Source organism: Mus musculus, chromosome 11, assembly GCF_000001635.26.
Source record: "Mus musculus strain C57BL/6J chromosome 11, GRCm38.p6 C57BL/6J".
NCBI classification, from domain to species: domain Eukaryota; kingdom Metazoa; phylum Chordata; class Mammalia; order Rodentia; family Muridae; genus Mus; species Mus musculus.
The window spans coordinates 43,474,306-43,492,382 of record NC_000077.6 but is presented as its reverse complement, the minus strand read 5'-3'; the positions used below and the strand labels follow the sequence as shown (position 1 = coordinate 43,492,382).

Below are 18,077 nucleotides of genomic sequence, written 5' to 3'. Positions count from 1 at the left end.
ACAAGTCTCAAGTCTCTTCTTCTTAACTGCCCAATTCTTCTGGCTTCAGTCAGTTCCTAAAGAGCACCCAGCTCTTCCCTGTGTAGAGAGGGCATTTGTACCGGCGACCAGGTCATTTTGCTCGAAGAACATTCCTTTCAGGTTCTCCTGTTGCCCTGTGTCCTGCTTCAGAGCCCAGCTCCTCTGTGCACTCATGGGCTCTGATTTACAATTCTTTGACCTACGGATTTTTGACTTTGGAAGGTATAAATATAACACACGTTCAGCAGGAACTGCCTGGAATTTTGATCTTTCCCCTCACTGTCCCTGTGTAGGACATTGGCTTTTGCAACAGTGACAGTAGGCAACCTGTCAGGGTGAACAATTGCTCTTCTGTGTGCCATGTGGCTGGGCCCCAATGCTCACTTTTGAATGTATCTTTAACTGAGCAATATTTTAAAACTTATTGTGTTTTAAACGCAATCCCAACGGAAGCAGAGGAGTAGCTGTGTCCTGGTTGAAGGAATCTCAGAGAGCTATGAGAGATGGGGGTGGAGGGTGGGGTATGGGGGTGGGAGCAGGGGTCGGAAGAGTGGTAGTTGTCCCCCCACCCCCATCTATGTAGTGGTACAGGGTACACATGTAAGTCAAAATCCATGTTTTCCACGTAAAATGTATGTCTGCATGCAAGTAGACTTAAGAGATGAACTCTATATTAAATAAACATGTCAGCTATGTCCCTATGGCCATTTATATAATTTGCTCTTTATTTGTGAATTGTATTTCCGGGAGGATAGGCACTCTGTCTTCCCACTGGTGTATGTACCTCATGGAGTATAGCCCAGTGCTGGTTACTCAACAGATACTAAGACCATTGGTGATGGACAGAGAAATAGATGAATCAATAGCTTGGATTTAATGATTTCTTTTTTAAGCAGCAATAGAGGAGGCCTGCCTGGGAATAAAAGATCCCAAGATTGTCAGTCCACAGCCCCAGTCGAGGGATCTTCCTCCAGGCACCCACGCAGACTCTTAGTCCCTACCTCAAGGCTCAACCCCGGCTTGTCTATACCTCGTTGGGGTCTCCTTGGTCAGCGTAGATGAGGAAGCCGGTGAACAGGCTGTCGGTCCAGTAAGGGTCGTAGAAGAGGCCATTCTGCTCTGAGTAGAAGATCTGCAGCCAGACTTCATCACCCTCCTTGAGAGCTAGGATGGTGGAGCCCGAGGCCACGTCGTGGTTGCCCGTGTTGGCATCAAAAGTCCGAATGCGGTACTGACCATTGTGCACCAGGCCGATGGCCAGGTGTTTGTTGGCCAGCGTAATGTCATAGGTAAAGTAATAGATCCCCGGCACGCTGCAGACGAACTTGCCACTGGACGCGTTGTAGTGGCCACCCTCGTTCATCAGAATCTTGTCAAACTTGATAGGCAGTCGCTCGCGTGGGTAGCTCTTGGTTACCGCCACGGAAAAGGCCGACTTGGCTCGGCTACTGCCGCAGCTGCAGGGGCCTGGGAGGCCAGGCTCCCCTTTTTTGCCCTTAGGTCCCTTCTTGCCCGGTGTGCCATGCTTCCCGGGGGTACCACTGACCCCCTTGGGTCCTCGAGGGCCAGCTCTGCCAATGGCCCCAGCTTTGCCCTTTGGTCCTTGTTTTCCACGGTTGCCTGTCCTGCCAGGTGGACCTGGAACACAGAATAGTTGGTTTTATAAGGGACGTGTAAGAACCCGGCAGAGCCCTGGGGTGGAGAGAGGAGAAGGCTGTGGAGCACGTGGAAGGTGCTGGTAACACAGCCCGAGGCACTTCTCCTCTTGGTCTTTTCTGGAAAAACCAGGGTTTTGATGTGTTTAGTAGCGCTGGGAATCAGAGCAGAGGGGCAATTCACTGGGCTGGGGATGCAGCTCGGTTGGTAGAGTGTTTGCTTAGTATGTGTGAACTCCTGGGTCCAATCCCCATCACAGTAGAAAACTGGACATGGTGACAAACTCCAGCAATCCTAATGCAGCCCTAGTACTCTCTCTCTCTCTCTCTCTCTCTCTCTCTCTCTCTCTCTCTCTCTCTCTCTCTGTCTCTCTCTCTCTCTCTCTCTCTCTCTCTCTCTCTCTCTCTGTGTGTGTGTGTGTGTGTGTGTGTGTGTGTGTGTGTTTGGGGGCAGGGGTGTAGGGATCAGGAGTCCAAGATCATCTTGGCTTCACAGTGAGTTTGAGGCCAGCCTGGACTATGTGAGACTCTGTCTCAAGGAAAACAAAAAGAAGGAGGTGGATTCTCATGTTTCACAAAGACAGCTATGGTGCACACTGAAGGGAAACAGCAGCAGGTGCCAGAAACTTCCAGGTGTCAAGGAAACACCAATGCTATTGATTCCTGTGTTCTTCAGTGCACAGGACAGTGCTGGGCACACACCGTCTCAATGTTAAACATCGGTTGGCAGATCCTGCAGACCATCCCTAGATGTTTGCTCAGGAACCACTTTGTGGTTTTTAATACGGAGTTTTCATAAAATACACACTTTCCTACGAACAGCATCTTTGTGCCAATGGTTGTATTGGAAACATTTATACTTATGATCCTTTAACAACAACAGTCTCATGTAGCCTAGGGCTGGTGTGAACACACTACAAAACCAAGGCTGGCTATAGCCTGCTGACCCCTTCCTTACCCCCGAATGCTGGGATTCTGGTGTGAACCACACACATGGGAGGGGGCTTGTGCTCTATCTTAACATAGCCATGCTTGGTCTGAATGGCAGGGTTGCATGCAAAGTCATGCCAATTGCCCATCGAAGGCCTTGTTTCTGAGAGATGCTGGTACTCGTGAACATCTGAGATTGGCAGACACAGGGCAACGATGTGGAGGATAGGGAGACATTTTAGGAATGTTATGCCTTGACAAGGCACTTTGTTTCTGTTAAGTATGTAGTATGTTGGCATTTCACTATGTGACGGCTAATCTTGGTTGTCAATTTGATTGGAGAGGAATCAGCCAGGAGACGCGCCTCTGGGCAGGCCTGTGAGGGAAGGATTAACTGAATGAGGAAGAAGGTGTCCTAGAATGGACAGCACCTTCTGACGGTGTCCCAGATACAAAGAGATCTATCTTTGGGAAAGGCTGTTGCCACAGCCGCCATCAGATTGGGATTGCTGAGGTGGCCCGCCTCGTGGACTGAGCAGCCGCTGAGTTCTCCGCTTTCCCACCATGCAGATGGTCATTTTGGACTATCTGACCCATCCTCTGTTTGCAACTGTTGCAGTCAACAAAGCTGGAAGAAGTTCAAGTTCCAAAGAGCTCTTTAATAATCAGACATAGAGATGCGGAACTTGAAGTTTGTTCTGCTGGTTTCTGGTTTTCAGTCTCGCTTGGGCCCAGCATTTCCTCACTAACCCCCCTGTCCTCCCATTTGGAATAGTCATGTATATTCCGTGTGCCTTGTATATTGGAAGTCTGTGGGCCGCTTTTTTAAATTTTGATTTTACAGGGGTTGCAAGGTTACAAGAGATGGCCTTGAGTCTCACAAGAGACTTTGGACTTTTAAACAGTTTTAAGACTGATAGACGATGGGGACTGTTGAAGTTGGACTGAATGCATTTTGTGTTAGGATATGGCTCCAAACCTGTGGGGGCCACAGAGTGGAATGTGGTGGTTTGAATGAGAATGGCCCCCATAGACTAAGGGGCTAGGAGGCGTGTCACTAGGGATGGGCTTTGAGGTTTCAAAAGCTCACTCCCAGCCTCTCTTTCTCTCTCTCTCTCTCTCTCTCTCTCTCTCTCTCTCTCTCTTTCTCATAATGGACTAAGACTCTAAAACTGCCATCAAGCCCCCACTTCAATGCTTTATTTTATTTTGTCTTTTGTTTTTGTTTTGTTTTGATTTTTCGAGACAAGGCTTCTCTGTATAGCCCTGGCTGTCCTGGAACTCACTTTGTAGACCAGGCTGGCCTCAAACTCAGAAATCCTCCTGCCTCTGCTTAAAGGCGTGCGCCACCACTGCCCAGCCCAGTGCTTTCTTTGTTAAGAGTTGCCTTGGTGTCTTAGTAAGGTTTCTATTGCTAGGACAACACCATAAGAAAAGTAATTTGGGGAGAAAGGATTTTGGTGCAATACAGTTAGGAAAGGGTAGGAGCTTCTACCTCCGGCTGGGTGGTCTGCTTCCTTCTTTGTTACCACCTGAAAGGCTTCAGGAGAAACACTGACTCTCCTTCTGGAAACCTTTCTAGAGATGGGTTTACATTTGTTGGTTGGGGGCGTGGCTAGATCTCATCCTGCTCCTGTTGCTAGGTGACCTGGAGTTGATTGGGTTACACACACCACACTGCTCCATTTCTACCTCTGCACACTGCCTTCTTTAGTTGTCACTTGACCTCTGGCAGGAGAGATAACTCAAAGAATCCCAGACCTGTTCCCCTCTTGTTCCTGATCAAGGAAAGTGGTTGACCCAGAGACCATCTCCCATGGGATCCACAGGCAAATAAATCCCCAGGAAGGCTCTGGCAAGGCCCTGCTTGACCAGAATATGTCACAGGGTCAAAGAATGTGGGATAGTGACATCTAGTGCCTACCACCCCGCAGGACCTCCTCGGGTTCAAGCATTTCCAATGCTGTCAGAGGTCTTCCCCTAGGAAGGGGTACATCTGGAGGAGTTGGCTTTGTGCCTGCCATAGGAAAGACCATGGGTTTGGAGTCAGTCTAAATTCAGTAAATCTAAGTTCAGTTAGGGTGAGTGTAGTGGTTATTCCTGGTTGTCAACTTGATTATATTTGGAATGAACTACAATCCAGAATTGGAAGGCTCACCAGTGACCCTAATCTGGAGGCTGGGAGATAGAAGTTTCTGATCTGAATCTTGGTATGGAGAACTTGAGGCATAGTGACTATGGATTCCAGAAGATTAAGACAGGGAGATCTCTGAGTTCAAGGTCATCTGGGATTAAAGGTGTGGTGGAACACACCTTTAATCTGGGCTACACCTTCTGCTGGAGACCATATAAGCACATTGGAAGAAGGGAGTCTCGCTCTTGCTCCTTTGCCCGCTTGCCATGTGGGACTGAGTAACTGCTAGATGCTTGGACTTCCATTCGCAGCTACTACTGAACCATTGTGGGGAATTGGACTGCAGGCAGTATGTCATCAATAAATTCCTTTCCTATATAGAGACCATCCATAAGTTCTGTGACTCTAGAGAACCCTGACTAATACAGTGAGTAACATTGTAACACTGACTTCAGGACCTTGGATGAAGTATTCTGATACACTATTGGTATCACTGCTGCATATATGAGGTTGCTGCGGTTAGGGGAGGTTAAGTCACTTGTTTAAAATTAATATCCCAGGTTGATCTTAGAGTTTACATTCTTGCAGCTATGACAAGCTTCTCTTAACCTTGCCACCCGGATTCCTACTCTTCTCATTTGAAACTTGAAATAATAAGAGCATTTTTTTTCCAAGATTGGTAATTTGGTATTGGTAATTTGATGAACGACTTACTCAACATGCCTTGTCAGGGTTAAAATGCTATGTAAGTAAAAGATACCATGAGACTGAAAGGGTGGAATGTGTGCTTGACCTGCCCAAGGTCCCGGGTTCAATCCTGAGCACTACCAACAGAAAACTGCTATAATTTCCCTACGTTTCAGATGTACATTGAGGATGTTGATATCATACAGAGCAGGGGTGAAAGGGAAGGTCTAAGTGGAAGGAACCGAAAGACAGGATCTAGTCTGTTTCACGGCTACCTGATCCCTATGTGGATCAGGTAGACTCTGTGTGGATCCCCGTGGGGCTGTCAAATACAATGACTAAGTGTTTCCACCACCCACTCAAAAACATCCAGGGCTGGCCCAGGATACAACCTTGGCAAATGATGGCCCCACATCTCCCTGAAAAAAGGTTAAAAAACATGGGTATGGGTGAAGCTGTAGGGGTGGAGACCTGAACGCATCGATGACTCTTTCAGAACATCCAGCTTTTAGGGGGATGAAACCAACACACAAGGAGAGGCAGAGCCTCAGCAAAAAGAATTAAACCCCGGGGCCAAGCCATTTCTGAATCTCAGCTCTTTTTCTTCACAGTTTCATGAGTCAAGTAATCTCATTCGGGTCTGTTAATTGGGCTGATGCCAACTGCAAGCCAAGTGCTTTGAATAATAGCTCACAGGCTAGCATCAACTCACCCTGTCGCGATTTAAAAACTCAGCAGATGGATGGTCTTCATCTGTTCTCTTCCAATTGGTTATTAACAGGTAGTGATGAGTGCTAGCTAGTTTTAGGAGCTCTAAAGCACCTTCCATGACAGATTCTGTTAACCCTGAGTGCGACAAGAGGGCAGGTACGGGTCTCTTACCTTCTTCTCCACTGTCCCCCCGGTCTCCGTCCTGGCCATCTTGGCCGTCTTTCCCAGGGAAACCCATTCTTCCCACCACTCCTGAGGATCCTGGTGCTCCTGGAGGGCCAGGTGGGCCTTGGGGACCAGGCAGGCTGCAAACTAGTTGAGGACCCCCCTTCTGGAAGTCCCTGCGAGCAAAGGCACCAAGCATTGGGTCAGCAGCACACGGAAGGGCACAGGCCAAGAGTACCCAGGAGATCATGGTTGTCACCTGTAAGAGCATAAGAGCATAAGAGCATAAGAGCAGATGAGAGCAGACATGGTGCTGACACACTACTGACCAGTCCTAAGGCATCAGGAGAAGAAGGGGGAGGGCAGGGAGGAGGAGAACGGAGAGGAGGAGGTTTGAGGAGGAGGAGAGGGAGGAGGAGGGGAGGAGGGAGGAGGGAGGAGAGGAGGCATGGACACAATTGCATTTCTGTCTGCCTTTCCTCCATCACAGATATCCATCTAGACAAGTGGTTCTCAAGTGGTCATCACCCCTTTGGGAGTCACATGACTCTTTCACAGGGGTCACCTAAGACCTTGGAAAACCCGGGCATTTACATTATGATTCATAATAGTAGCAAAATTACAGTTATGAAGTAGCAGTGAAAAGAATTTCATGGTTGAGGGTCACCACAACGTGAGGAATCGTATTAAAGGGTCACAGCATTAGGAAGGCTGAGAACTGCTGATGTAGACAGTGCCCTTGCGTCCGTCCTAAGGGCGTACTTGGATGGATGAATCCTGTGCTCAGATATACTTTGCAGGGATCTTGAGGCAAGCCATTCACCAGTAGGCTATCATTATTCATCCAAGTGGCTGATATACAGAAGGAATTTGCACTCCAACCTCCACAGCACTAGTGCCTGACCTGTGGCTTTGGTGGAATACACTATTGACAGTGACAAGGGCAGAAATACTTTACAAATTGTGAAGTGTAGCTAAGGCTGCTTCCCACAGGGACTTGGGGCTGCAAGTGTCAGAGATGGGGATTCAGCGACTGAGGGTGGTACCACACGAGGGTGGTGATTCCACACGAGGGTGCAGTCACACTGCTAGGTGGCCATGGTCAGAAGTCGCTAAATGCTTCTGGTGCCCAGGCTCACTCTCAGGACACAGGGCTGTCAATCCACGCTCCATCTCACAGTACAGCGGCCTTATGCAATAGGCACATGGGGAGAAAAGAGGCTCGGAAAGGCGAGGTGATGGGCGTGGCTAAGTCACATAGCTAGCAGATGGCAGGCTGGGGTTTGACCCAAGCCACACAGCTCTGAAGATCGCCCCCTCCTGCTCCAGCCTGGACCATCCTTAAGGTTTGATCATCCATGTGGGGCACAGTGGGAGATCCTCTCTTCCCCACCTTCTATATCGATCAGATTGGGAGAGGGCTTGTTAAAATGCAGACGCTTGAGTCCCAAACCCTGAATTTATTCGCGAGTAGCTCAGGGGCAGGGCTGGCTAATTTGCATTCATAGTAATGAAGCTAGGGCTGATGGTTATTATCTGAGTACCAGTTTGTCCCACCCAGCTCTGGAGCTGAGCCTTTTCATCTTTAGCCTTCCTTCCCTATATGGATATGAAGAGTGGCTGGCTTCATGGCTCCCACACAGCCTTTGACCACATTATTGGTGTCCAGGTAAGGACTCATGGGTGGTGTGGAGCTAGAGGCAGGATGGGGACACTGCTCAAGCTTTGGAGCTCAGGGTTCCTCCTGAGTCCTTCGCAACCCTTCTCCACTCCTTTTGCTTCCCATCCTGCTGACAATTGTCCAGGCTTTTGAGCTGTCTTTGGCTGTTCCCCAGCGGACAAGCTGGCCTCTCCTCACTGAGTTTCTCAGGCTAGATTTGAGCTCCAGGCACCGACTGCTGGGTTTACAGAAGAACAGAGGGAAGCAAACATAGGTGACCATACTTTGTATTCCTTGTGTCAGGCTTTCTCAGCATAACGAATGCTAGTATTGCATCAGTGACAGATGCTTCTGGAAAACTGGCCCAGGCACCCCTCAGGCCCTTGCACCCTTTCCTCTTTCTGCCCAAAGAGATGCGAGTTGTGGGAAATGGGCTGGTGCAATTTCTTTTTCCCTGAGTTGGGGATTGAATCCTGGGTCTCATGCATGCTAAACAAGTGCTTTGCCATTGAACAACATTCCCTAGTCCAGTTAGGAGCTAAAGCACACCTGGGGGGGTCTTAAGAATGAAAGTTAATTTTCCAAGCAGCTTAGAAATGATCTGGAAGTTTGTGACCTATAAACATTCCATATTAGCAAGAGAGGAAGGGAGGGAGGGATGGAAGGAGGGAGGAAGGAGGGAGGTGGGGTGACTTTTACAAGTAGATGCGAACCCAGAGAACAGCTAAAGTCGCAGCAGGAAGACAGCTAATCTATCACAGAGTTCCTGTCTATTCTACAAAGTACAGCCACAAGGCCCCTCTGAGGGAGAACACTTGCTCTCTCCGGCCTTGTTTTCTCTGGACAGAGAGGGGTCAGTGGCTCTCAGCGACAGCTGGCTGGAGGAGGCCCAAGAGCCTAAGGGGTGGGCTGCTCTGAGACACACAGAGAGATGTTTTATTTTTATTTTTTTTTCTCTGAAGCTGGAGCCTGAAGTTTCTTGCAGCCCCAGAGACATTCCTGCAGCTGGAGCCAGGAATAGCTTTGGAAAGGAAAGCAGGGGACTCAATTTGCCTCCACAGCTGAAGGCAGAGAGAAGTCTCCTTGCTTCCCAGGCACCTCCAAGAAAAACAAGACTCCAAATAGCTCTGCTCCCTCCTGAACACCATGCTCACACCACCACGCACAGGATGGCCCTGGAGAGAAGACTGGGCAAGGGGTGGGAGCAAGACCCCAGCCCATCTAGATGGGGTAACTCTCTCACTGGCTTTTACATAAACGCATAGCCAACTTGGGGAGGGTGTCAATGACAATGGAGGCAGAGACAAAGTGACATTATTAGGCACCCTGATGATCCAGGGTCTGCATGGAACTCTTCACCTGCGTTGTGTTATTGGAAGGCTACAGTAAACCAACGAAGGCAAAAGGAAGTGTTAAAGGAAGAACCTGAACCTCTAAGAGGTGAAGTGATTTATCCACTGTCACAGCATCAGAGAGCAGGGTTCACCCACGGCCAGCCATGCCTCGAGACCACGCTTACCCCACATTACCTATTTCTCTTCTGCGCCTTCCTCCCACATACCCAGAAAGGCAATTTGCTCATATCAGTAGCATGAGTTATATTTGAACTTGGCATTGGCTGCCCCTGATATACAAACGCTTTCCAGGCCGTCAGCATTGGTTAGATGCTTTCCTTCCAAACATCCCAGATTATAGACAAGACCTTGAAGCACAGGCCAAAGCTGCACATAACATTCTTTGAGATGTATTTTATTTTACAGTTTTATACATATGTGCCCCATATGACTTTGAAAATGTCAAGGTGATATTACTTTGATAATCAGATACTTGAAAAAAATCTCTTGTCCTCTGGGGTGTGGAGGTGCACACGACTCAGGTGGACACAGAAGAATCAGGAGTTCAAAGCCATCCTCAGCTATATAGCAAGTTCAAGGTCAGCCTTGACTACAAGGGACCCAGTCTCAAAAACACACAATAAAGGAGGCTGGTGTGTGTGTGTGTGTGTGTGTGTGTGTGTGTGTGTATGTGTGTGTGTCTCAGTAGTTAAGAGCACTGGCTGCTTTTCTAGAGGATCTGGAATCAATTTCCAGAACCCACATGATAGCTCATAACTGTCTGTAACTCCAGTTCCCGTGGGTCTGACACCCTCACACAGATATACCATGCAGGCAGAACAGCAATGCACATAAAATAAAATCACACACACACACACACACACACACACACACAGAGAGAGAGAGAGAGAGAGAGAGAGAGAGAGAGAGAGAGAGAGAGAGAGAGAGAACAAAACAATATAGTGTTTCCTGCTTTAATAGATACAAGTCTCCAGGGCTCTGGCCCACCACAGACCCCTCTGGAGTGTTCATGATGTGGAACTCAGCAAGGATCCAAGCTAAGATTGGGTTCAGGTTTGCAAAGCCTAGCCCTATCCATGATTCATTCTTCATGTGCACTTTCAACAGCCTCCCTTCCTGTGCTTGCTGCAGACTCCCAACCTCTCCCACACGCCCCTGCCAGAGCTTAAGTCCATCCGCCAGCCACCTCATTCTTCAAGCTGGTCCAGTAGCTTCTGGCTGCAGGACATAAACACAGGATCTCCTAACAGGGCCCACATGGCCCTAAATGACCTGGCCTCAGCCTCACCCCAGCCTCTGCTCCTCTCTTCCTTTGCTTGTTGGAGAGCTACAGGTCCTCCATCATGCTGTGCCTCCAGGCTTAGCTCTCAACCTTCTTCCAAGCATTCCCTGACCCCCTCTTTTGGACAGTTCCCCTTCCCCGGCTCATGCAACCACTTTTGTTTGTTTACTGTACCGTCTCTCTCATGCCTAAGTCCCGTGAGCACACGATCTCAGCTGGCCACCTGTTTACAAACTTTCAAGCAGATATTTAAGAACTGGCTGCTTTGGGGCTGGAGAGATGGCTCGGTGGTTGACAGTACCTTCTGCTCTTTCAAAGGACCTGGGTCCAAGTCCCAGCAGCTATATAGGGCAGCTTACAAACATCTGTAACTGCAGGGTGTCTGACATCGTCATCTGGTATCAGAGGGTATCCATGAGTGTGCGAACATGCACATGCTCGTGCACGCGTGCACACACACACACACACACACACACACACACACACACACACACAAGCAAATCTTAAAATAAAAGAAATAGCTGCTTTATAATTGCTTGAGACTCAGAAAGTCTGTAGGGGAGAGAAAAGGGGGTCTAAACACTATAGGTCATAGAAACCCCTAATTCAAGAAACTTTTCTTTCTTCTGTCAGATTTTCTTCAATGGCACAGCCAGAGCAAATCCAGTTCCTTAAGATTGCTCAGTCTGCCTTTCTGTCCCTGTCTCTGGGGCTGTGCTTGCAGAATGCCACACATACAGCAAATGCTCCACACAGAGAAGTTTAGTCGGTCAAATAAAAAGTTAACCATTACCTGCCTCCCACTCCCCTTACCTTTTTAAAAATTGTCATCTAAGTTGTTCTTTCTGGGAATGGGTTGGGAAGAAAGGCTTCATCAAGTCTTCTTGCTAAAAGGAAGAAGAAAAAAAAAGATAGTTAAATCCCAGAAATGGAATCATGAGGTGTTAAACTTGGATGCACTCTGAAGTCTGGTTTTAATCTGCGCAGCCCCAGGCTTCCAGCCTTGCAGGAAAGTAGCTGCTGATTCGTGGATGCACACCCTCCAGGAAAGCTCTGGGACCCCGTGGCTCCAGCTTGGAGGTCGCTGTAAGGGGAGAGCCTTCTCCATCCGCCTTCACAGGACATGGACTCCCATTCATTTTTGAGGGCTTTCTGCCAAAACTGTGACATGAGAAGTGGCAGAGGTGGGGACCCTGGCCTTTCTTCTATTTCTCTGGAATGTGTTCTGCAAGGACAAAGGCCAGGGATGCTCTCGGAACCTTGAGTGAAGCTGTGAGGTCCAGGTGCTAACCAATCTCCCCTTGAAGCTCTAAACATCCCAAATCAACAGTTGCCATCCTCAGTGGTTAAAAGCCCTGGGAAAACCCCGCCACAACACTCATTTGCTTAACTATTTCATGGACACAATGCTATTTTTAACCCACAGTGTCTGTGACAAGAATGAGCTTATGCCCCCAAACACCTAGGCCAGTGGATGACACACTAAATACTGAAGTTGGCTACCTGCCCCCAAATTGTAATCTGCTCCCCAGAAGCCCTCTCAGCTTGTCTCCTCCTCCTTGAAGCCTCAGCTCTCCCTCTCAGCTAGCCTCTTCCTTGAAGCCTCAGCTCCGGTCTCCTTTCCTTGGGGAACACTGCCCACAGTCTAAAAGTATCTGACCCATAATGATCTTGGGCTACCCTGTTCTGCCTTCCAACGTGTTTGACCCAATTGTGGCGAGGTTTGATTCACCTCTGTCTCTTCGTGCTGGGAGATCTAGGGAGGTAAGGCCCTTGCCTGTCCCTCTCTGTAACCCTGGAGCTTAGCACCGCCACACATATAGTGCGTGTTCAGCACAACTTAAGTGACCTTGATTGCAATGGTCACTCCTGATCCACGAAGTACCAACAAGATGTCGATTTGTTCATGGTGGACAAAGTCACACATGGCTACTGAGAACGTAGAGAGCCGAATGCTAAAGAAGCAGTTCAATTGAGCCTTCCAGGCTCCACCTCAACCAGGAGACCCTGGAATGATGCCTTGCCTGGCTGTATCCTCAGCAGAAGAGGACCTCCAGCTTGGATCCAACTGGGCAATTCTTGATGTGTGTGGACTTAAAGGGGACTGAAAGGGGTTAAAGAGAGCTTGCTTGCAGAGGAACGAAGACTGTTGGAAAATCTGCTTTGATGGGAGAATGCTCTAATGGAAAACACCCTGCCTTTACCAATTCCAGGAAGCAAATTAGAAGCAGCCCTCCCCAGTGTCTCTTAGTGCTGAGGTGGCCTGCAGGAGAGGGGCTGGCTGCAGCTCCATACATCCATTTTGAGAGCTCTCAGGACATCCATTTTGGGGGATCTCAAGTTTGGTGCCCACTTGGAAACTGCAGGTCTCAGAGGAAAGAGACGGGCGACTAAAAGGTGAATAAAGAGAGTTGGAAGGGACGAGGTCCTCTTTCTGAGAAATATTTAAAGTTTTTCTTCCTTTTTCTCCCTTCTCATTCTTGGCTCTGCCTAGAAACAGAGGTCCAAGGATAAATTATGACCTAATGAGCTAGGACCTGGTTGGGCTTGTCTCAGCAGGCACTTCTGAAGCAGAAGTCAGTCTTGGGATTGATATTGAAGGATTCTATCATCTGCTATTTATAGCTCAGGTTCTTCAAAGCCAACAAACATACCATTCAATATGGTGGGCAGTGCAGGTCAGCCCTCTAGTCCAGGCTGCTACGGGTCTTTGAGATTCCACTGAAGAACTGGCTACAGGGGTCGGAGAGGTGGAGCCAGGCTCCTCGTAATCGAAATGGGAGACCATCAAGCTCCTATGAACTTGTGGCTATTGTGTCACATGGAGGACCAAGGAAGACAGTGAAGAAGGATCCAGTGGCTAAGTGGGATGAGAAGAGAAGAGCTGTGAGGGTGTTTGTTCTCCTGTCTTCGTGTCTCTAGGGGGTCAACCTTGGCATGGCAGACCGGCTGACGTGGTTGGAGAGAATAATTGGTCAGCGCTGTCCAATAGGAAAAGGACACAAGTCATATGTCATTTAAAATTATCTTATGATCACATTAAAAAGTAAGAAGAAGCAGGTGAAATTATTTTCAATGTTATTTAGGCCAAGGTATCATCTCATCCGAACATTCAATCTTCAAAATAATGATTAGTGTGACATTTCACCATCTTTAAAAAGTATTTTTAAATGTATTTTTATTTTACACATATGGGTGTTTCACTTGTATGTGTGTCTGCACCACATGTATGTCTGGTGCCCATGGAAACCAGAAGAGACTGATGGACACACTGGATCTGGAGTAGAGAAATGTGATCTGTTAGGTACTTGCTGGAAGTGAACCTGAGTCCTCTGGAAGAGCACTCAGCACTCTTAATTGCTGAGCCATCTCTCCAGTCCCACATTCTACAATATTTGATTAACACTAACTTTGGAATCCTATGAGGTTTCTCACACTTACAACTTAACTTTTAGTATTATTTACTAATGTACATTGATTGATTGATTGTGTGTGTGTGTGTTTGTGTATCTCTCTCTCTCTCTCTCTCTCTCTCTCTCTCTCTCTCTCTCTCTGTGTGTGTGTGTGTGTGTGTGTGTTTGCACATACCAAAGTATATCACAGAATACATGTGGAGGTTAGTAGACAACTCGCAAGGGGATGTAACCTCAGATCTACAGGCCTTTGCAGTAAAGCACTTTGCCCACCAAGCCATCTCCCCAGCCTCCTGCTGATGACTCTTGCTGAGATGGAATTCTCTCAGGGACAAAGTTGTTTTCTGTAGCTTTTCAGCCTCTACCCACCAGTTCTTACTCAGTGTAATCTTAAAGAAATCAATCAGTAGGTTTGATGCTTCTTTAGAGTAAGGCATGTCTGGAGAGTATCTGAGGATTTTCGTATGCATATGCACTATTGCATGCTGTGCTCATTGCATGCATATGCCCATTGAATGCATATGCACCATTGCATGCTGTGCTCATTGCATGCATATGCACCATTCATGCTGTGCCCATTGCATGCATATGCCCATTGTATGTATATGCACCATTGCATGCTGTGCCCATGGAGACCAGAAGAGCCACTGAAACGGTAGCTAAAGAGGGGTGCCATGTGGGTGCTGCCAACCTGAGTTCATTTCCCAGAACCCTCTTGGTAAGCTCTTGAACTTGTGACCTTTCAGCTTGTGTCTCCCAGGTGCAGAGATTACAGGTATATGCCACCAGAATCGGCTTTACACTGTACTTTTAATTTCTGGGTTTTTTTCCCCTCTAATTTTAAGGTAATTTTTTGTATTCAAAATGTCTAGGGCTGGAAAGATGACCCAGTGAGTGAAGCACTTCCTGTGCAGGTGTGAAGGCCTCAGTTCAAATCCCCAGACACCACGTAAAGCTGGAAACTGGAGTGTGAGTCTATATGTAATTCCAGGGCTCCTAGGATAAGGTGGGAACCGGAGACACAGGACTCCTTGGAAAATCACAAGACAGCTGAAGCAAACATGGGACTGAGCCTCAAACAAGGTGGAAAGCAAGGCCCAGCACCTAAAATTGTTCTGTGCTTTGTGCACGCACACTGCAGAATGGTTGTGTTCACACTCAGGCACATGCCTAACCAGAGAGAAAGGGAGAGAGAAAGGAAGTATTTAGCTTTTCTGGGAGACCTGGCATCCTGTGGGCCTTGTATTGCTCTTCACAGTCCAAGTGATAACGGCGTCCCCATTTTGCAGGAGACAAAACAGAGCCCAAAAAAATGTAAAATAATTTTCCCGTGCCAAGCATATTGGGGAAACTAGGCCTGCCAATGCTAGGCCCAGAGCTCGGGGGTCCTCCATCTTAGCCCCTCTGCTAGCAGGGAGGTCTCTAACAGGTTAGTGATGCCGGCATGACCGGGCACGTGTGCAGAGAAAGAAGCCAGAGGAGACAAATCCAGGGGAGGATCATTGGCTTTAGAAAGGGTTCAGCAGAGAATTGCTTCCAACACTGGACCTAGAATAGAAGAGGATTAACTGAGCAAGTCCATTTGCACAGAGTTCCTCTCATGGAAGTAGATGCAGTTTGCAGGGCTCTGATTGGCAGGAAGAAGTTGGAGAAGTACAAGTATTCGTCTGCTACCTCCTAGTGAGCATGGGGGAGCTGGGAGCATCAGTGAGAGATGATGGGAAAGAGTGCACAGTCAGCAGGGCCAGGACTAGAAAGAATGCAGTGACAAAAAAGTTACTTCCTGGGCTGGAGAACAAATACTAGCAAATATAAGGAAGGACCTGAAATTGATCCCCCAAATCTACATTTAAAAAAAAAAAAAAAAGGAAGTCAACCGGTAACACGTGCTTGTAATTTCATCCCTGGAAAAGCCGAGACAGGCAAATCTCAGGGACTCCCTGAAAAACCAGCCTAGCGTATTTGGTGAGCTCCACGCCTGTGAGAGAGCCAGACTGGAGATGGGTGGCATTGGACAGCTCCTAAGGAATGACTTCTGAGATTGTCCTCTTACCTCTACATCACTTAAGTACATGTGTCCTCCTTAGCACACACACACAAACACACACAGAAAACGTACACACAGACACAGATACATACATATACACACACACACAGAGAAAACACACATGCAGACACACACAGAGAAACATACATACACAGATACATCCATACACAGAGACATATAGGCACACAGACACATATGTATCCACACACAGATACATCCACACAGAGAGAAACACATACACACATGTATTTACACAGAAAACACACACAGATACACCACAGATACACACATACACACACACACACAGGAAACACGTGCAGACACATGCATAAACACACACACACACACACAGAAAACACACACATGCAGACACAAAGAGATACATACATATACAGATATATCCATACACAGAGACATACAGATACACAGACACAGATACATCCACATACATACAGACAGACAGACAGACACACACACACATACATACACACACACAGAAATTTCTTGGGGGATCTTGCTGACTTCTTCATGGAGTCAAGTAGCTTCAAAGATGACTTTGAACTTGTGTAAAGAGTTCTGATTCACCCTACTGGAACAAATGTCATGATCTGGGAAGCCGTCGCACGTTCGAGTGTGCTTTGCTAGTTAAATCAGAAAAGGGCAGAGGCGATGTCTGGAGAGATGAGCAAGCAGAGGGGTTGAGTTAGTTGGTGGTGGAGAGCGGAGTAGTGATTGTAGCAACCAGATACCAAATAATCCTGTGTAGATGGGAGAGCCGAAGTAAAACAGTGGGAAGAGAGATTTTTAATAATTCTAAATGCCTTTGTCATTATTAACGCTGCTGGTCTGCTGTGTATAGTTTCTGGCAGACAGTCATTTACGGGAAGGAGCTCTGGAATGTTGCAGACCAGTTTTATGGTCACGGCAGAGGAGCACCACACTGAGATGTACGAAGGCCTTCGTGTGTTACAGAAGGAACTGGATGGGCTGGGAGACCACCATCAGCCACTGTGATAGTTTGGGTGTTGAGGTTCCTGGAGTGGATCCCAGGGCAGTGGTGGTAGAAAATGTGAACTGTATAGAGATACAAATGAGGCAAGGGCATTTGGAGTATGGCTCTGCAGGGAGAGAGCTTGGCCAGCATGGACAAAAAAAACCTGGGTTTGCTCCCTGGAACTGAATAAATCCGACGTGGTGACACACGGGGAATCCTACCACACCATTGGCAGGGGCAGGAGGAGCAGGAGTCAAAGGTTATCCCTCAGCTACATAGTGAGCTCAAGGTTGGATGGGCCATAGGAGACCCTGGCTCTAACGAAAATAAAGACGAGGCTTAGAGACGAGGAGTTTGATGAAGCAGGGGGAGAGGAGAGAATTGTGAAGAATTTGATGTAATTTTCTGACTGTCATTTACTATAGCTTTCTGAGCACAATCTGCACCACCCTTCTCCCCATTTTAATGTATTTAAAGAAATGTCCAGAGATAAAGAGATAATGAGCCCTATTGAGGTTAACTCTGTGAACCCAAGCGTCCAATTTGGACACAAAGAGTTAAGTACCTTTGCTGCCGGTGCAGCCCAGAGCCTGTCCTTAAAGTTAGTTCCTCCTTTGAAGATAGATAAGTCGTTGTCATGGAAACGAAAGCACACAAGTTCAGGGCCTGAGGGCGTGGTACCAAATAGGTTCTCAGTAAACCTCAGGGCTCTTTTCTTTCTTAACCTGCGAGCCAGCAGTCAGAACCTGGCACATGGCATGCTCCTTAGAAATGTTTGAATCCGGGCTGTAATGCCCGAGGGAGGCAGAGGTGGAGAGGGGCCCATCCCGATGTCTATCCCCATCCCGGGGCGAGCTCTCTGCTACCTCATCTCGCGCCTGCAGCATCCAAGGTTCTTCCAGGTCCGCCCCACTCTCTGTCCTGAGGGGCACTACACTCACCTTCTGTGCACCGAGCCACATCCAGGGCCATCCGACGTCGCTGCTCCGGTGGTGTTCAGTCCTGCCTGCAGCAGCCAGAGAT

General features: G+C 47.9%; 1 protein-coding gene across 1 annotated transcript; it reads right to left on the bottom strand.

The window, feature by feature from the left end:
• Positions 1–857: 857 nt before the first annotated feature.
• C1qtnf2 (C1q and tumor necrosis factor related protein 2) lies at positions 858–18,077 on the bottom strand. Its single transcript, NM_026979.5, has 4 exons — positions 17,996–18,077; positions 11,414–11,487; positions 6,310–6,562; positions 858–1,659 (listed from the first exon to the last, which is right to left on the bottom strand). Exons 2-4 carry the CDS (start codon positions 11,429–11,431, stop codon positions 1,046–1,048), a joined length of 885 nt encoding a protein of 294 aa, NP_081255.1. The 5' UTR covers positions 11,432–11,487; positions 17,996–18,077; the 3' UTR covers positions 858–1,045.

Excerpts from the sequence above, each read along its gene's own strand:
- C1qtnf2 (NM_026979.5), bottom strand. Across the intron at positions 1,660-6,309 it reads GGGGGACAGTGGAGAAGAAG|GTCCACCTGGCAGGACAGGC; the intron begins GTAAGAGACCCG and ends TCTGTGTTCCAG.